Consider the following 19,622-nt stretch of genomic DNA (forward strand, 5'->3'; position numbering starts at 1 on the left):
AAAGAATGAGCCCATGCTACATGGTCAGCACTAGAATATTGAGCAATACAAATCACTTAATACAATTATTATTCTGGTTACATATTTACCGTCAGCATATTTTCAAAAAGTCTTGGTCAACACCGTTAGATTACCAAAAGTCATATTCTTAAAAGTGTCATGAAAATCTTAAGCTACATTAATTATAACTTTATCCAGTAATATAATAATTATAACTTTATCCAGTAATATATTTATCTAGAATTAATTTCACTTTTGGTCCCACGACTTTTGAGTTCTTATCACTTTTGGTGCACAACTTTAAATTTTTTCAATTTTGGTGCCTAACTTTGTTATTTTTATCAGTTTAGGTCCTTCTAGCCAAATTGATGGTAAAATATTTCTAGATTTTATATTTTAGGGGCAAAATCGTCATCCCATGGAAAGATCTTCAATATTTAAACAAAAGAAAAATCATATTAAGAGGAAAAGAAGAGTTTGCCAATGGTCGAAACTATAAATCTCATAGATCTGTCTGGTTTCTGCCCATCTTCCCCATTATTCTCATCATCAAACACCTATAGATATGATTTTACGGTGATTTTGTTTAGATATTGAAGACGTTTCCTTGGGATGACGATTTTACCCCTAACAATATAAAATCCAACAACATTTAACTGTCAATTTGGCCGAAAGGACCAAAATTGATAAAAATAACAAAGTTAGGCACCAAAATTAAAAAATTTTAAAGTTGTGCACCAAAAGTGATAGAACATCAAAAGTCGTGGGACCAAAAGTGAAATTAATTCTATTTATCTATATTGTACGATTATTTTTAAATTTAGTAATTAGTAATACTCATCTTAAAATTTGTTATTGTTTATTTTGTTTAAACTCTGGGAGCAGATAACGCAGGAACGTTTCTCATCTTCTCCAACAGTAGGTCAGTAGTAGCAAATATGTTCGCCCCACGCGTATGACTGAACGCGTCTGCCACAATCCGCTTCGTGCTGAATGTTCAAATCCCGTTCTTACCCATCCCTCTCAAGCCTTCTTTAGCTCGGTCGAAGGACAGAAAATGTCAATTTATAGGGGCGTCCTTCTGTCTGCCTGGAGATGCCCAAAAGTGAGAATAAAGAGAAAAGGCTTTAATAATATTTAAAAATAGAAAAAGGAAAAAGAAAAAGAAAAAACAGTTTAAGAGAAATTTTCAGAATAACAATAATTCTAGCGAACCAAACACATCATCAAGAACAACAACAACCAGAGATTGCTTTTCTACTCTCTTGGCCGGTTTTCGGATTTCGATCACTGACCCAACTCGGAGGCCTCCATCCTTAACTTTTCTTTTCTTATCATTACCGTCTTTTAGCTCCTTGTAAGCCTAAAACTCATATATTTTTTCTTCATTCCTGGTAAATGGTGCTCTTATTGTTGTTCATTTTATGTTGTCTGCTTGATTGCTTTTTTTGCAGGTGGTTTTCTGATGAAGAATGTTTGCTGGGTTTCATAGATCATGCCTCAGATCTTGTAATCCTTTGATCTAGCTGAAGAGAACTGAGGTTAGTGTATATCTTGCCTGTCTTTCTAAGGTGAGGTGAGGAGAGCTTAATGGGTCAGCAGATTTGATTGTTATAGTGGGTGTTTGGGGCTTAAACCTATACTTGCACTGCACAGTTGGGGAAAAAAAGAAAACTTTCACCAACTTGGTACAAAAATTTTCATAAAAAATGGGGAATTTGACTTTTGGATGCTGGATTAGTAGCGAGATTTGACTTTTATACAATCGGTTAACCTTGATGTTCTTCATTTTGGTTTTCTTATGTTAACTGTTTTAACTGGCCAGATAAGGAAGGGATTTTTTCACTTAGAGTAGAAGAACAAGAACTTGAATTCATAGACTGTGGATGTTGGATTCTGTTGGTCAGGAACACAGAGAGCCTATGAGGTGATTAGATCCTCACTGGGTTGCTGTTAGCAGGTTTGATTGGGTTGATTTCCTGATTGTTGCTGCAAATGTTATTATCATTTGTGGTTTGCACTCTGTTGTAAGCTATTCAATCAACATACCTGTTAGGATTACTTGAAGTGAACTTAATCCTGTAGTTCCCAGTGATGATCAAACAGATACTCAACAGACTCCCACGGAAGCCCTCAAAGTCAGCTGACAATCGTGATGGGGGAACCTCTACTTTTCCTCCTAATGCTTCTTCTAGTTCAAGAAGCAGTGACTTGTCAGGTTTGCGGTCAGGGAGTTTGAATGCTACGTCTCTTGCAGGGGTCAATTCCAATTCTACCGCGGGGTTAAATCATGGAAATAAACTTCTCCATTCTGCAGTTGCAAAGGAGAATGGGAATTCAGCAGTTTTCCAGTATGAAGCCTTGCCTAATTTTAGAGATGTTCCCACTTCTGAGAAGCAAACCTTGTTCATAAAGAAGTTGAACATGTGTTGTGTAGTGTTTGATTTTACTGATCCAACAAAAAACTTGAAAGAGAAAGACATAAAGCGACAAACCTTGATGGATCTTGTTGATTATGTTGCCTCGGTGAGTGGGAAATTCACAGAAATTACCATGCAAGAAATTGTAAAAATGGTATCCATAAATTTGTTCAGATCACTTACTCCTCAGCCTCGTGAAAATAAAATTTTGGAAGCTTTTGACTTGGAAGAAGAGGAACCCATGATGGACCCTTCATGGCCCCATCTGCAAATTGTGTATGAATTCCTTCTCAGGTTTGTGGCATCACCGGAGACAGATGCAAAATTAGCAAAGCGATACATTAATCATTCGTTTATCATAAAGCTACTAGATCTTTTTGATTCAGAAGATCCAAGAGAAAGGGAGTACTTGAAAACAGTTCTCCACCGCATATATGGAAAGTTCATGGTACACCGCCCATTCATTAGGAAAGCAATCAATAATATATTTTATCGCTTCATTTTTGAAACTGAGAAACATAACGGAATAGCAGAGCTGTTAGAAATATTGGGCAGTATAATTAATGGGTTTGCCTTACCACTGAAGGAAGAGCACAAACTTTTCCTTGTTCGAGCTCTCATTCCGCTTCACAAACCAAAGTGCATACAGATGTACCATCAACAGTTATCATACTGCATCACTCAGTTTGTGGAGAAGGATTGCAAGCTTGCTGATACTGTTATTAGGGGTTTATTGAAGTATTGGCCAGTTACAAACAGCTCAAAGGAGGTTATGTTCTTAGGTGAGCTGGAGGAGGTCCTGGAAGCTACACAGCCTCCAGAATTCCAGCGCTGTATGGTTCCCTTGTTTCGACAAATTGGTCGTTGCTTGAGCAGCTCACATTTTCAGGTTGGTGGTTAACGCAATTCTTATTTTCTATTCTCTCTCTCCTTTTCCCTAGGCCTGCAACTATCTTCATGTGATGCCAAAACTAGTCTTGCTACTCTTGTTTGATTGAGGAATAGATATGGATATAAATATATTAATATGATAGGGATATTATAGAACAAGAACATAAAATAGGTATTTGAATGGCATATAATCTGTTTTGTTGTTGTTGTTGTTGTTGTGGAATTGAGAGGGAAATTGATATAAGGTAAACTGTTACACTGTACTTCTTTCCTTGTTGCAAAAAGGCTAAATTGTTTTCTTTTGAAAAGATGTGCTTGCAATTTTCAGTAAGGGGCCAATTGTACTTTATTTTGAAATCAACCTTTTATGGGAGTGGCCCATATTTTGGACGTTTCCAACATATTTATCTTTGAATTCTCATCTTAACTACTAACCTACTTATCATCTTTTGGACGTTTTGTTTCTTTATTATTGAGTACTCATGGCCATAAATAATAGCAGTTTTGGCCATTGATAATTTTTACTTTTCAACTTCATATGACTTTTACACATAAATCTTGGCCTGTTGGCCATACTTATCTACTTCCACTCAGCCTTCATTCTATGATTAGTTCATCTTCTTTCCTTGTGAAGAACAGAAACTAGGTGTTAAATGTGTGTACTCCAAGGTACATTTATGCTCTTAACAACACCTTTTCTCTAGTGTTATTGATTTTGAAACAGTTCTTTTACTCCTCTTTAGTTCTATTTAGTTCAAACTCCTTGTCTAAACTAGATCTCCAGAATTCCACTTTTTGATTTACCCCTTCTCTAGGCCATGAACTGATGGAAACTATGTTATAGTACTATAATTGAATGAGCATTCCATTTTTTTTAATTTTTTTTAAAAGCATCACTGCTACTCTTTTTGGAACTAGCTGATATCTCTTTTTCATTGCATGCCATTTCAGTGAATATTTAACTAAAAAGTGATAGAATTAATCCTCCGTTGTGTACTTTAACCACTTAGCTGGGCTATATATCTTCCTAATTGTGGTGGAGAGAATTGGCCTGTACTCTCTAGGTCAGTGTGAACATGAATGCATGGATAAAACAATTTCTGAACTACAACATGTGAAGGAGCATCTCTCTTGCTGGGATGTCCATTAACATATTAATAAGAAACAAAAAGGAAAATACCATTTATTCTCAATTGTTCTTGGTTCTCTTGGAGAAACAATTAGGGGATGGGGAATTCTCAAGTTAAGTTGATTAGAATGAACCCAAAAGATTAATGGCTGAGTGTATGGAGTGGTATAAACTAGAATGAATTACACTTGTTTGCCATCTTAGCCTCTTCTGTTCCTTCCACTATTTAATTTTGTTTTTGCAGGTGGCTGAGAGGGCGTTGTTTTTATGGAACAATGATCACATTGAGAACTTAATCAAACAAAATCGCAAAGTTATACTGCCAATTATCTTCCCCGCATTGGAGAAAAATTCGAGAACCCACTGGAATCAAGCAGTGCAAAGTTTGACACTAAATGTTCGCAAACTCTTCTCTGATATTGACGCTGAACTTTTTGAGGAGTGCTTGCACAAATTTCAGGAAGATGAATCCCGCGAGCAAGAGATAAAAATGAAACGTGAAGCAACTTGGAAGCGTCTAGAAGAAATTGCTGGGATAAAAGCTGCAAGTAATGAACCAGTTCTTGTCTCACACAGGGTGGCCCCTCGTGCAACATCTGGCTAAAGACTTGGGAATCCTATTTTGTCACTAGCTCTTCATTGTACTGACTGGCATGATGACTGAGGATGTGAATCATGAACAAGGGACGTCGATTTATCATTAACAAGAATCACACTCTCTTCGTTCATGGTATCGTAATGCCTGCCATTCTTCCAGGTGAATGGAACACTATGTTGGATATGAACTACCCTCTCCCCGATTTGGACACGAGGGCTGTACATATGGAATTGGGTGGAAATAGTTTCTCAAGATTTTATAGTCTGAACACCTAGCTTGAATTAATTTGGATAGTAAACTAAATGTGGCATTCTCTTTGTTTGTCTAGAAAAGAAAGGGCTTCATTTTGCAGGTCCCCCTCTCTAGATAATTTTGCATGTAGTTTCATTTGTGTACTCTTAATCTGCAGTTCTATATCTGTACCGTCATAATAAGTTTAGAAAATGCTGCCTGCCACCTACTGCTGCTTCAGATGAATCTGAAAAAAATCTAATTCTAGAGAAGAGATAAAATGCCAGGAAGTCCCTTTAACCCATCTATTCTGGGTAATTGAGAAAATTGTTCAAAGTTTCAAACTTTATAGCCTGGGAATCAGCTAAACATGCTGTGTTGTGTAGGGTCATACATAATAATTCCAGGATTTCCAGGCTGTGTTTCATCCTGATATCCTATGCAACTGATACAGTAGCAATTATTGAGAATGAAGAGTGGACATTAGTTGGCATGATACAAATGATTATGTCCATTAATGTGTTTGGAGTATCATTATAGGAATGATTCTAAGAGTTGATGTTTCTTTTTTGCATTCATTATACGTTATCAGTTGATGATGATGCAAAACATAGTACTTCTCCAAGTTATTAGGCAAGTCAATAGTGTTATATTAATATTCTATATCAAGATTTTGAGTGCAAATAATATTATTCTCGATAGGATCTAAATTCAAATTAAATACAATACTCTGTAATTTTAATATCACAAATTCTTTATAAGATTAAATTTTCGATGTTTAGGTGCTCTAACTTTATGATTTTTGTAATTCTAATATGGTGCACTTTTTCCTAGAATCAGAATTCCTATAACAAAATTAATCCAAAAAAAGGAGTTAATACCAAATGTATTATGTACTCATCGTTTTAGTGATTTTTATTGATTTAGTCATAAACGACTTTTTGTGCTTAATTAGATTTTTAATTTTGATGGTTCTATCTAATTCAGTCATCAGTTGTTAGAATTAATGATTAAATTGAAAAAAAATACTATAATTAAGAATTAAATTGGATAAAATCACTATAGTTGAAGATTAACTTGGATAAAATTATTATAGTCGAATACTAAATTATGTATTAATAGAGGTGAAATTACCGGATTATCTTAACAGATGATTCAATTGAGTAAAACAACTTAATTAAATACAAAAAGTCATTTAGAAGTTAGAACTAAATTGAAAAAATCTACTATATTAGATGACTAAATTAAGTATTCACTCCCAAAAATAAAAGTATTTAATCAAGTACAGTAAAATTTAGCTTAACCCGGCCGGCTTACTTTTCTTTGGTCTCTTCCAGTAAACTTTTCAATCCGATCTGCTTCTTCTTCGGCACCACCGGAGCACCACTGCGAATTGTGATCTGATTATGCCTCACTACCTTGTTAAGAAAGTCTCAGTGTTTCTATCGGATTAGGCGTCTTTTAGATCTCAAGACGCATCATATTTTTGCACTCCCGCTTTTATTTTTTCCAGCTTCGTCATTTTCTGGAAAGGCACTCTTTTAGCTCACTCTTTCCTTTTGCTGGATCTCCCCGGTCAGGTACATTTTTAGATCTATTTTAGTTCTATTTTAGTTCCAACGTTTTGAGTAGACAGTGATGTTTTGCCCGAGTTTAAAGTTAAAGAGGATTTATATTTTTGCTATCAGGAATGAAGTAATTTGATTAATTCGAGTATGACAAGTCTAAGAATGCCAGGCTTAAGAGCGAAGCTGAAAGTTGCTGGTTTGGTAATCTTTGTTTTGTGGATATGTTTTGCTGCACTGTACAGTCTGACAAAGCCGATATCCAATGGCTGTATTATGACTTACATGTATCCTACTTATATCCCCGTTTCCGCGCCGGAGAATGTGTCGTCGACCAAGTATGGATTGTACCTGTACCATGAAGGATGGAAAAAGATTGATTTTGATGAGCACCTCAAGCAGCTTTCCGGGATTCCTGTTCTTTTTATCCCTGGCAATGGTGGAAGCTACAAACAGGCAACTTACCCCTTCTTACCTGGTTACAACTTTCAGTGGCATTTTTTGCAATCTCATTGCTATTTGTGTGGTTGAATTTTTTGATGCCTGCCCAAGTTTTCAATTAAATTGATTGTTAAACCTTATTTGCCTTCTGAATGAAAACTGAGTGTTTATATATCTGCACCCCTAATGATTATTATTATTATTTTTTTTTGGAAGCCCATCTTTTTATGTTCTCCTCAGTTTAATGTTCATGTAAAATAATTTTCTGTTGCATTAGTAGTTTATTAGCAGACTCTGAATGTCGAGGTTAGTTCTAAATTATTGGCTCCCCCTTTCCTTCCAAATGTATGGACTTACAGGTGAGATCCCTAGCTGCAGAATCTGACAGGGCTTATCAAGGGGGCCCTCTCGAGCAGTCATTTTACCAAGAAGCCTTTCAGAGCCTGGGAGGTGGTGTGCAACTTGACGCTGGGAGTGTTCTGTTGCCTAGCCAGTATGCAAGTATGCTTGACTGGTTTGCTGTGGACCTTGAAGGTGAACACTCTGCCATGGATGGTCGGATACTTGAAGAGCACACAGAATATGTTGTATATTCCATTCACAGGGTATTGCTTTCTTCATATTCTAATCCCTGGATGTCATGTTAACAATGGTGCATAATATTCCTGTCCTCTTTCTCTTTATCAGAACAGATGCTGGGTCCCAAAATATGTGTTGAATACTTCTCATGCTAGTGTTATATGCAGTAATTTTCTGTTCCACCCCACTCCACCTTGGCTAAAGTTTTTATCCTTTTGATATTAATTACTGCTTATGGCTTGAAGTTCTATTTTACTCAAAGGGGAAATTTTGAATTTTTAGTAGAAAAGAGAAGTCATCACTCATCAGCAATCTTTAGAAGAGATACACTTCTCTTTTCACTTAAAATACTTTGCATGTCATTCTAACCAATGCTTCCCTGCCCCCAAAGTATGCAAGCCATCATTATTGAATACTCCTTGTTCTCCCCTTCCAGAACTATCAATGTGTTCCTGTGCATGGATTCAATTTTCAGGCTATTATATCTCCTCTCCCAGCTTCTGTATTTCTCTATTATTAGTTTAAACTGTTATATTGTTCTTTTATTTTTAAGATTTTGGACCATTATAAAGACATTCGCGATGCTCGAGTTAAGGAAGGTGCCACTGTATCTAGGAGTCTTCCAAGAAGTGTTATATTAGTTGGTCATTCCATGGGTGGTTTTGTTGCTAGAGCTGCAATTGTCCATCCACATTTGAGGAAATCTGCTGTTGAAACTGTCCTGACACTTTCAACTCCACACCAGTAAATTGCTGCTTCTTGAAAGATTTATCTTGATTGCAAACCATCCATGCTATGTAAAATAAATATATGGTTTCTCTATCCAGGTCACCTCCTGTTGCATTGCAACCATCCCTTGGTCACTATTATGCACATGTTAATAATGAATGGAAGAAAGGGTATGAGATCCAAACTTCTAGGTCTGGACATTATCTGTCTGATCCATTGCTGTCTCATGTTGTTGTCATCTCCATTTCTGGCGGTTATCATGATTACCAGGTATTCACATCAATAGGTCTTGCATTAAGTTTCAGAGTGATTTTATTTTCCTTTATTTGTTTGTTTGCCTATAATTCTATAAATTCTTTCACAAACAAACTGAAATATTTTCTTTAATCCCCTTTTGAATAGTATATTAGCCTTAATATTAGATGGATAAAGAACATTCCAATTTGAGCATTGAATATGGGGCTTTCATGCTCCTGAGTTATTTGTTTATTTATTTATTTTGAGGCAATTTTTTGGGATGCAAACACAAGAAGGGAGTTATGCATAAATTATGCTATCCTGTTCTTGCACTATCATCATATAATTTGACACAATAATTTTGTAAACCTTTTCTTTTTGATGGACTCTCTATTAATGTCTAGCACTTGTCCAAGTTGCTTCACTTTATGGTTGCTATTGACTTCCATGATTCTTAATTGTAGGTGCGGGCAAAATTAGAGTCCCTTGATGGCATTGTCCCTCCCACCCATGGCTTTATGATTAGTAGTACAAGCATGAAGAATGTCTGGTTGTCAATGGAGCACCAAGTTATACTGTGGTGTAATCAGCTTGTTGTGCAAGTTAGTAATGTTTCTCATGTGAATCCATATTGCTTTCCTCACACAGATTCTGAATGCTCCATCAACTTTTCAGGTGTCACACACTCTACTTAGTTTGATTGATGAGGAGACCAGTCAACCCTTCCCCGATGTACAAAGAAGACTTGCAATTTTCACAAAGATGCTTCAAAGTGCAATACCTCCAAATTTTAACTGGGTGCAGCAACCACCATTACCCCGACAATTAGCTCATGGCTCTTCTGGTAATGGAAAAACTAATTATGGTATTTGTATTCTAAGTCCTCTTAACTATTGAAAAATCATATGGGATGCTAACTTAATTTTTGCTGAGTATGTGCTGTTATACTTTTATCCATGATAGCGTTGGTTGGAGGTGCCCCACTGATGCTTTAAATTGAAAACTAATGGATCTTTCCACACTCCATTTTTTGGACTTGCAATAATAGTTTCTAAAATGATGGGGAAACTTTTTGAAAATGCTGTGAACTTAACTTTTGATGCAACCATCTTGAAGAAGGCTTTTATGGAATTTATCCTCCCTCACAAATTCCAATTGATTTGTATTTGATGGTTTTGTGGTGAAAGAAATTACTAATTAGTGATACTCTGCTTCTGGATTCCCATTATTCTCTAATTCTAATAAAAAGTTGGATCATATTATTAATTGATCTTTTGGGATGTAGGATCTGAAGGTAGTAATTATACTTGTCCTAGTAATACCCATTGGAGTGATGATGGACTGGAAAGGGATCTATACATTGAAACAACCACTGTGACCATTTTAGCAATGGATGGAAGGAGGCGCTGGCTGGATATTCAGAAATTGGTTAGCTCAATTTATAGTTTAACTGCAACTTATTTGGCTCATCTTTAACATGAACTTACTGCATAGTCCTTTTCTTTTTTTACTATAAAAAATTGCATATATACTTGTGGTCAAGGTTACTTTAATGTTTGTTCCAGTTTTTCCTCTGAGAGCTTTCACACATGAACCTGTATCATAAACTTTAGTTGTTGATTTATTATAATCCCTATGACCAATCTCTTTGAATACTCAGGGAGCAAATGGAAAAACCCACTTTGTTTTTGTCACTAACCTGTCTCCTTGTTCTGGGGTAAGACTACACCTTTGGCCTGAGAAAGGAACTTCAACTTCTGATTTATCTGTTAATAAACGGATCTTAGAAGTCACATCTAAGATGGTAAATATTCCATCAGGACCTGCTCCAAGGCAGGTATTTACTCTTGCAAACTCTTCTTTTTGCCTAAAGTGCAAAGTGCTGCATAAATGGTAGCTAATTTTTCCTGAAACATTTATTTAATAGATTGAACCGGGCAGTCAAACTGAGCAAGCACCTCCTTCTGCCATTTTATGGTTGCATCCAACTGATATGCATGGCTTCCGATTTCTGACAATATCAGTGGCACCTCGCCAGGTATTCATCTTCTGTGACTTTGAGAATTTGCTTTAACCTTTGGTAGTCTCTGAGTGCTTGTTCTTCTTTGATTCAATTGTTTAGAAAATATCAATAAATCATTACAATATGAAGTTTTTTCTTTCCTTTTGAATATTATTATTGTTTGATTCTGTATGTTCATACAGTAACTTTCTGATGCTCAGACTGTTTCAGGAAGACCACCACCAGCCGCTTCCATGGGTGTTGGGCAATTCTTTAATCCTGATGAAGGGAAAATAGAAGTGTCTCCCCAATCAGTGATTCCTATGATATACACTCAAAAGGTTAGTAACTTAGTATTTCTAAGGTTCATTTCATGAACTGGAAATTAACTGGATAATCCAGCAGTCATGGATTATGGATATTTTCTAAGTTTATTTGGATCTGTTGCGGAATGACTTCAATTCTGCAGGACATTCAATTGAAGGAAGATCATCCTCTTGCAATCAATATGTTGTTCTCCATTAGCTTAGGCCTTTTGCCTGTTACATTGTCTGTCAAAACCACTGGCTGTGGGATACAAAAGTCAGCATTCTCAGTTGATGAGCCAGGAGACATGGAAATTAGCAGTAAGGACCCCTCTCCCCCCCTGCCCCACCATTTTCTCCTTTGCAATGAAAAAAGAAACCTTTCTATGTCTTCTTCCAATTTTATATTTATTTGCAATTAGAAAGTCGGTATGCTTTTTTCGGGTGATGGTGAATAATTGATCAATAAGCAAGTTATATTGTCCAATGTACCTTTTTTAAATTATACAGAGAAAGTCAATAAAATCTTTCAGATGCATGCTGTATGCATTCATTTTACGTCAAACTTACTGTGAAGATGACTGATACCTAAAATGAAATAAGTTTTCAGTTCAAGTTTTGAGTTCACTTTTGTGCTTTTTGTATTAAATGTCCTTCTCATGCAAACTCTCATTCTCTGAAAATGCAGAGCTTTGTAAGCTCCGGTGCTTCCCACCTGTAGCTATGGCATGGGATGCCACATCTGGACTTCATGTTTTTCCTAATTTGTACTCCGAAACTATTATGGTGGATTCCTCTCCAGGGACCTGGAGTTCGAACTCAGAGTCAGAGAAGACAAATGTATTGTTGTTGGTAAGATAACTGAACCAGTGGTCATTTTGTGGCTCTATTTTTATACCTTCAAGGCTTTAATCATAAGATTTGTTGCACACATGTCTTGCAGATTGACCCACACTGTTCATATAGAACAAGTATTGATGTCCCTGTCACTGTTGCTGCTGGAAGATTTTTACTTTTATATTTTTCTCAGGTGATATCACCTTCCTTATTGTTTGATGTCATTTAGAACTTTCTTCAAATGATTGTGAGTTTGTGATATGACTATTATTGATTGTCACTGTGGGGAAAAAATCAAATTGATGCTAAAGCAAACTAAACATAACTAGTTGACAATAATTTAAAGATTATAATTTTCCCCCATCCTACTCCTGGATGCCTTTTATGCACTCCATTGCTTTGGCTTTTAAATTTGGATTTTTGAGGTTGCTGCATGAAACTTCCACTGTGCTTTGACTTATAAGTGTTTGGTGTTATTGGCTGCAGATCATTGGTTTTACAATTGCTGTTATCTTTTTCGCTTTGATGAGGCAAGCATATGCCTGGGAGCTTGACCTGCCCATTCCTTCGCTTCTTTCAGCCATAGAGTCAAATATGAGACTGCCATTGCCATTTATCTCTCTAGCCCTAGTTCCCATTTTACTTGCTTTGTTACTTTCTTACCTATACTCTCAACCACTTCCTTCAGTTATAAGTTTCATTATCACCTCAACAGTTTGTTATTTATTTGCAAATGGGTTGATGGTGGTGCTGATAACAATCTCCCTGTCAGTGTTCTATATAGCTGCAACAATACATGCTTTTGTCAAGAAACGGTTAGTGACTTTATGTATATGAATGTGCTCAAAACTTCTCAATCTTTAACACATTCTCTAATAATTTTTACTTGTATATTGCTCTTTTCTTGATAAGCATTTATATTACTTGCTGTTGATTATTTATTTTTATTTTTTAAAAAAACATTACAACTTGCAATAAGAACATTCAGCTAAAATAATGGGCTAATGATTTACAGGTGGCAAACATTGGAAAGCAATTGGTGTTTTCACTTTGTTCATTGGTTTCTGAATCTTTCCTATGCTGTTTTGTCATTTAAGGTAATATTTCATTTTCATTTCAATAAGTATAAAACAGGATTCAATTTGTTTGCGTACAGATTAATATGAAACAAGACTGGTTTTCCAATTTGGTTTCTTGTTCAGAAATGAAATTGATTAGTCAAAAGTTTCAAGTTCTTGTAATCTTAGCAGCTGAAGTTTCTAGGCTCCATCAAGCACACTTGTTTTTTTTAAATTACTTAATGATTAAAATTCATGATTCAAAATCATATTAATTGATGATTTGATATGATCTTTTATGCATTAAGCAGGTGGTGAGGATAGTAGCATCCAATCCTTCACTTGTTATTGCACTGGTTGCTTCTACACTTGTGTGCTTTGTTCATCCTGCATTGGGTCTCTTTTTGTTGCTGTTGTCTCATGCTGTCTGTTGTCACAATGCTCTGTCGAGGTACATTCCAAGCCAAGGCTTCTCTTTCCTGATACTAGAGGCTTGGCTTGAATACATTAAACCTAATCTTCACTAAAAACACTTGTTCTTTTTGTAAACAGTTTTTTAATGGCCTCATTTCGCAGCCATATACAAACTAAGGAGTTGAGAGGGTCTGGAAATGAACAGTTGAATAAATCGAGGCAGCCTATACCCAAGTATAACGGTGAAACAAGCAAGCATGTTCCTCTGAAGGAAAATAGTCCCACTGGCCTGGAGAATGCGAAAAGCTATGCTGACACACAGCTAGAAATATTCCACCACCGACATGGCCTGCTTATCTTGCATCTGCTTGCAACACTAATGTTTATTCCCTCACTTGTGGCTTGGCTTCAGGTATGTAGTGATTTTTATTTTATTTGCAATCGACATGGAACCAAGAACCATGCTTTGTGCTTATTCATATATTGGCTTCTTCACTTATGCAGAGGATTGGTGTTGGTCAGAGCTTTCCATGGTTTTTGGACTCCATACTCTGTATTGGTGTTCTGCTGCATGGCATTTGTGACTCAAGGCCCGAGTTTAACTTCTTCTTTCCTTTTCCGGGCTTTCAAGGGTGGGAGATTAAACTAAGCTTGGCATATCTTCTCGCTGGATTTGCATCGTGTCTTTGTGGTCTGGCCTTGGCTCCTTATGGCACATTTTATGCCATGGCCAGCATTGGGGTTATTTCGTTTGCTTTCAGGATCATACAGAGGAGGAACAGGGAGAGGGGAGAGACATACTACCGCAGCAGTAGCCGAAAGCATTCTCATAGACACTGACAGGTTCTTTTAAAGTGTGATTTCTTGAATATTTGGAGTTCCACAGCTGTATGTATACCCATTGTTCAATATAATTCATGTATGTTGTATTAGGATTTCATAGTTTCATGCCAAAATTTTGCCATGATAAATGAGTTGAACTAGCGGATTACTTGTTTTTTTGTTTTTTTTTTTTCTCACTAATCCATGTAATCAATCAGTTTGCATGTTAGGACAATATAATTGTGCTGTACTGACTTATATCTTTCACATATAAATGCAGAATCTACCTGGTATCTTTACTAATGGCTTATTACAGAACAGATTTGTGATTGCAAAAGCTCTATCTAGTCTTGTTGCTCATCTTCTTGCCATGGCAACCTGCGGTTGATTGGGTCGGTGAATGTCCGCAGGACCTGATCCCTTAGGCCGTTGTCTGTAACCTCACAAAACCGGGTGTGCCAGTCTGCCGGCTCAACCGCTCTGGTTCCTAACCCCGGCGCACGGTCTTTAGACCCTGCATTTCGATCTTGTTGCCAGTCCGACACATATGTAGCCACCCTCCTATGAAACTTCTCCTTGAACACTTGCCAAACCTGGTACTTGTAGTGGTTCACCACCATCACATTTCTATCTATGTTGCCAGATTTGTATCCTTGGCTCAGCCGAAAATGGTGCACCACGTTCATCAATGTCGGATCCAATGCCTCCGGTCTCACTATGCTCTTATGCCTCTCCGGGTAAGCCAGTCGACACGTGTACCCGACCGTGACACCTTTTATAGGGACCTCTTTGAGCCCCGACGGACCAAAGCTATGACACGGTACACGTAACTCAGCAATGCCGCTACCTTGCCGTCTCAAAACCTCTTGTATTGACGTGTTTTTAGACAAATAAAAGAACTCATCCACGTCTATAAACCCGACCCACTCGCACAAGTCTCTTGCCCGAAGCGCACAATGTGCGAACCCGGCCTCTTGACTTTTGATCCAAGGCCACACATGTCGTGAAATGTTATAATTATGAGCAGTAGCAGTGTGTTCCCCTAGTATGTCTTCAATGTTGTCGTCGCTATTGTTGTCGTAGATGAACCATCGTTGCACCCCTATCTCAGCATGGTACATTATCCATTCTCGTAAGAATCGAGCTTGATTCTTTAACATGGTACACACGCACATTTGGTGCTCTTTCCTATCCTTCGGGCTGGGTTTTAGCCTAACTTGGGGCCGGGCTATGGAGTCCAATGGTCCCTTCCCAACCTTTCTAACTGAAACCTTAATTCCGAATCTGTGCGGGCTGTTCAGTACGCTCAAAGGTGTTTTACACCGTACGATTTCCTGGGCAACGGATACGACGTATGAATGTAGCATGAATTTTGGGTTCTTGAAATCCCAACCGTACACGCATCTAAATTTGGTGGGGTCAGAAACCTTCCCACCCCTTAGATTAAAGCCCTTCACAAACACAACTGTGGTATTGTCCCAGTCGATCATTGCCTCGTACGCCAGTGAGTCCCACCTGTATGTGGGCCCTGCTAGTGATAGTGCTGGAAGCTGGTTATCTCTCCTCGTCTTTTTCACGGCGAGGGAGACCTGAGAGCTGCCACGTGGAGGAGGCTGGCACCTTACGATCTGGCGGCCCGAGTACTCATCGTCAACTGACTTTGGAGGAGCCGGCGAAGAATATGAATCTGGAGACGTGTAAACGCAGTCAAGCTCATCTTTTGTAAATAACCGGGTTGAAGAAGGGTATTTTAGGAAAAAGAGCGCCTCGTCCGGCGAAATGACGGCTTCTGGAATTGACACCACTGAATTCTCCGGTGTATCGCCGGGGATCACTCCCATCGCAGATGCACTCCACGTCGTCACCAGCCGTGGACAAAACCCTGTTGTTCAATGATTTAATATTCAATTATTAACTCACCCTAGTCCCTAGCTACCTTCACGCAACAAAATTCAATCTTTACAACCAAAAAAAAAAAAAAAAAAAGAAGAAAACTATATATACTCTAAGACGTAAAACTTAATAATTAAACCTTAATCACAGAGATGAGATGAGAAAGCTGCGCTGAGGAAAGTACCTAGGAAGAAGAGGCGACTAGTGGAGAAAGCAAAGCCGGAGAAGAAGAGAAAAATAAGAAGAAGAGTGGAACAGATGAAAAAGTTGCATGGCTTTACTGGTATAGACGACGACAACGACGATCCTTTTTTACAATCTTTCATGTCGCAACTTACTAATCAAGGTCCAGGCTGCCGCCGATGAATCCACCAACTGATCTTTCCGATAATCTCAGCTGCTCTTACGTTAATGGATATATACATACAAATTGTACGTAGTTGTGGTTATTATAATCTATTATTATAATTTATAAGATAGTTGTGGTGGCTTAATTTGTGTTTTTAATGAAGTGGTTACTGTTATATTGTATGAATATCACTATCATCATAATAGATAGGCCACCATTTAGTAGCACGCAGCTAGCTAGCAGTTTTTGAAGTGGTCTCTCCTATATAAATATTCTTCCCTATCTCCATCTAAAAGTCTCCTCCGGTCCGGTCGGTTTATTATTTTAACAATTTTTTTTTTTAAATAATAATTTGGAGTTTCATATATATTACTGTGTACCCGAAGACCTGCAAGTCTTTCTTGTATGTACAAGGAAAGGAAGTTAGCAGAAATTGAGGGAGAGGGCGAGATAGATGAGGTTGTTGACATGTTACTTTCCTTTCAAATTTGCATAATCAATACCTAATAAGGCTTGCAAGTATATAATTTGATCTTACATATATAAATTAAACCAATTAGTGGCAAATATAATATAGCATAGTCCACATCCTTAATTGTAGAACTTTACAAAATGTTGTTTTAATGTTTTCCAACTTCCAAACAGGAAATAGAAAAAGGTTAAGTTGTGATTATTGGATGATACGAATTAACTCAACATTAAGAAGGACAAAAGGAATTGATCGAGAAAATTAATGAACAAGAATTATTGTAATTTACTTTTATTAGTGACTAGAGAGGTATCATTGTAATTTACTTTTATTAGTTTATTATAACTGTCTTTACCGCATTCTATATATGTTGGTGGATGGCCTCCTTCATTGTAAGATGATTTTTCCAGATAATGAATACATTGCTTTCCAGAACCTTGTCTCATTCTCCATCAGGGACCTCAACTCCTTGATATGATATTAATTAGCATCACCCCACCTTTCTCTCATATCATTTTGATACGCATTAATTAATGTTAATGAATAAGATATTAATTAAGAACGGATACCTTTTAGATCAAGTACTATATATTATATTAGGTCAATGTATTGTAAATATTATTACTTTATTAGTTATAGTTCTTGGAGCCTAGCTTCGTGTGCTTGCCAGGTTTACGCAGCTCTCTTAATTAGCCTATTCTTTATGTCCATTGCCGTTAGTTGATAAACATATAAACCTCATGGTTGCTTGTGTTTAATTATATTATATTATATAAACAGGTACAAAATTATACCATATTGGATGCTGTCATGCTGTACATCAACCATTTCATTAAACCAGATTGTGTTCAATTACCAAAAAAGAAAAAAAAAAAATCAATTTCCTCGTCAGATTAATAATAATGTAAGTGTTTGTTTTGTGAAGATAAGTCTAAAAAACCATAGTTATCCATTGACTACCATCACTCACTGTTCACTTAAATTCACCAATATAATGCTCTCATTCACCGCATTCTTTGACTATTCTTACTGTGAAGAATACTAATAAGTTGTCCACTTTTGAATTGCTTTGATTAGAGATTAGAATTGAATGCATTATACATTGCCCATTGGACGGGTCACGGGTTAGTGGTGGACCCAAAAACATTAGCCCACAACCGTTGCTTTTTATCCTAACTACCAATATACCATTATTTCATGTTCTCTTTCCATATATATTAATACAATTGGTTAAACATTTAATTTGATAATTATAAAATTTTAAGTATAATTATTCATATAAAATATTTATTAACTTGAATTTAAGCAAATTAGTTATGGAGAAACACACTTTCAAATAATAATATAAATTTTTTAGTAAATGAAGATACACGAAAAACTAGGCCTAATAGACCGTGATGGAGTTGGTATGGTAATTAAGCTTGCAAGCTTACCTTACTATTTTGACTTGTACAAAACGGAAAACGTTGGCTGAACTTGGACTGCATCTTAAAACTACACTCCCAAAACTTATGCCCACAATCTTGAATCTTCCCTTTTATATATATATATATATATATATATATATATAGGGTCGCGATCTCGTGCGAATGACCGCCTAGGAGCGAAATGCGAACCAACCAGCGCGCGCCATGTGTTTTTTGGTGCATGTCAATGTGTTATATGTGCAAGTAGTTGGTGCACCTATGCAAGTAAAATCATTTACAAGTGCACATACTTTCGCCTATAAATGCATGTAATTTTGTCCAGGAGCGAAATGCGAACCAACTAGGCCAATTTTGACCGATTTCGCCACCTAGCCGACCGTCTAGGCGCCCGGAAGCGGAACAACCTAGGGGCGCCTAACAATTTTTACAACAGTGAAATTAATAAGTAAAAGTGGACATAATTACAAAGCGGGTGAATGTGTGATAAGGAGGAGAGAATTAGGGAAAAAAGAATTGTAATTTTGTGAGAAAAAGTAAAAATTTAAATTGTATTATTTGGTTTGGTAGTGAGAAATATAATATAATTATTAGGAACGGAATGAATGGCGCAGTGGATGAATTGGTTGGCTGCTGCTAAATTAAAGAAGCCTTAACTTTAATTTTAAAGTTGGCTGAAATTTTAGGCATATGAATTGAAGCATAGAAAGCAGGCTTAACGTACAGGACACACAATCATTTCTACGCTTTCCCTACTTATTAACCCATTTCAATTCAAACCAAATAACAGCATATAAATAAATAATAAATAATATAATATAACACTTGCCCTAAAATATAAGCAGTTTGGAACATGATTCTCCTATCGTAAAATTACAAGTTTGATACTTAACATTTGCAACATATTGGCCCTGTTTGGTAAAAAATTGGCTTATAGGCCAATTTTGGCTTATTTGACCACTATTAATTGCTTGATTTAGTTAAAATATCAATATAAATGTTTGGTTAATTAGTTTTTTGCAACTCTAAAAGGCTAAAATTAAAAAAAGCTACTCCTAGCAACTTTTTCAATTAGCTTTTTGAGAAAAGAAATTATACCAAACAGCTATCAGGTAACAGCTAATTTATCAAACACTTTTCTACAATCAGCTAATGTTATCAACTATTTATACCCTCTAATTAACACAATCAGCTAACAGCAAACAGCTATCATCTAACAGCCATTTTAC

The 19,622-nt window shown here is 36.7% G+C and overlaps 3 protein-coding genes across 5 annotated transcripts; 2 read left to right on the plus strand and 1 right to left on the minus strand.

Annotated features, from left to right (window-relative positions):
* Positions 1 to 1,162: 1,162 nt before the first annotated feature.
* On the plus strand, positions 1,163 to 5,477 carry LOC109180426 (serine/threonine protein phosphatase 2A 57 kDa regulatory subunit B' theta isoform-like). Its single transcript, XM_019329986.1, has 4 exons — positions 1,163 to 1,357; positions 1,455 to 1,541; positions 1,826 to 3,309; positions 4,685 to 5,477. Exons 3-4 carry the CDS (start codon positions 2,095 to 2,097, stop codon positions 5,042 to 5,044), a joined length of 1,575 nt encoding a protein of 524 aa, XP_019185531.1. The 5' UTR covers positions 1,163 to 1,357; positions 1,455 to 1,541; positions 1,826 to 2,094; the 3' UTR covers positions 5,045 to 5,477.
* Positions 5,478 to 6,543: 1,066 nt separating this feature from the next.
* On the plus strand, positions 6,544 to 14,561 carry LOC109180424. 3 transcript variants are annotated; one of them, XM_019329982.1, is made up of 19 exons: positions 6,544 to 6,849; positions 6,958 to 7,290; positions 7,635 to 7,880; positions 8,408 to 8,598; positions 8,682 to 8,853; positions 9,285 to 9,422; positions 9,496 to 9,685; positions 10,106 to 10,248; positions 10,481 to 10,657; positions 10,748 to 10,858; positions 11,044 to 11,163; positions 11,292 to 11,448; positions 11,816 to 11,979; positions 12,071 to 12,157; positions 12,451 to 12,779; positions 12,980 to 13,061; positions 13,334 to 13,473; positions 13,575 to 13,848; positions 13,941 to 14,561. In XM_019329982.1, the coding sequence occupies exons 2-19, from the start codon at positions 6,985 to 6,987 to the stop codon at positions 14,274 to 14,276; spliced, it is 3,363 nt and encodes a 1,120-aa protein (XP_019185527.1). In that variant the 5' UTR covers positions 6,544 to 6,849; positions 6,958 to 6,984; the 3' UTR covers positions 14,277 to 14,561. The 3 variants fall into 3 exon arrangements, with proteins under 3 accessions (XP_019185527.1, XP_019185529.1, XP_019185528.1); XM_019329984.1 differs by having other exon boundaries at positions 13,599 to 13,848; XM_019329983.1 differs by having other exon boundaries at positions 9,496 to 9,664.
* Positions 14,341 to 16,738, minus strand: LOC109180425 (glycosyltransferase family 92 protein RCOM_0530710). Its single transcript, XM_019329985.1, has 2 exons — positions 16,336 to 16,738; positions 14,341 to 16,140 (listed from the first exon to the last, which is right to left on the minus strand). Exons 1-2 carry the CDS (start codon positions 16,475 to 16,477, stop codon positions 14,603 to 14,605), a joined length of 1,680 nt encoding a protein of 559 aa, XP_019185530.1. The 5' UTR covers positions 16,478 to 16,738; the 3' UTR covers positions 14,341 to 14,602.
* Between the last annotated feature and the right edge of the window lie 2,884 nt (positions 16,739 to 19,622).

This window comes from Ipomoea nil, unplaced genomic scaffold (genome assembly GCF_001879475.1).
Source record: "Ipomoea nil cultivar Tokyo-kokei standard unplaced genomic scaffold, Asagao_1.1 scaffold1026, whole genome shotgun sequence".
NCBI lineage: Eukaryota > Viridiplantae > Streptophyta > Magnoliopsida > Solanales > Convolvulaceae > Ipomoea > Ipomoea nil.

What these genes read in the sequence shown, in the direction of transcription:
- LOC109180425 (XM_019329985.1), bottom strand. Translation starts at nt 16,477, where the DNA reads ATGAAAGATTGTAAAAAAGGATCGTCGTTGTCGTCGTCTATACCAGTA. An exon ending in TAGTCGCCTCTTCTTCCTAG is followed by an intron (nt 16,141 to 16,335) that starts GTACTTTCCTCA and finishes ATTGAACAACAG; the next exon opens with GGTTTTGTCCACGGCTGGTG.
- LOC109180426 (XM_019329986.1), top strand. Translation starts at nt 2,095, where the DNA reads ATGATCAAACAGATACTCAACAGACTCCCACGGAAGCCCTCAAAGTCA. An exon ending in TGAGCAGCTCACATTTTCAG is followed by an intron (nt 3,310 to 4,684) that starts GTTGGTGGTTAA and finishes TTGTTTTTGCAG; the next exon opens with GTGGCTGAGAGGGCGTTGTT.
- LOC109180424 (XM_019329982.1), top strand. Translation starts at nt 6,985, where the DNA reads ATGACAAGTCTAAGAATGCCAGGCTTAAGAGCGAAGCTGAAAGTTGCT. An exon ending in TTGTATATTCCATTCACAGG is followed by an intron (nt 7,881 to 8,407) that starts GTATTGCTTTCT and finishes TTTATTTTTAAG; the next exon opens with ATTTTGGACCATTATAAAGA. An exon ending in ATGCTGTTTTGTCATTTAAG is followed by an intron (nt 13,062 to 13,333) that starts GTAATATTTCAT and finishes TGCATTAAGCAG; the next exon opens with GTGGTGAGGATAGTAGCATC.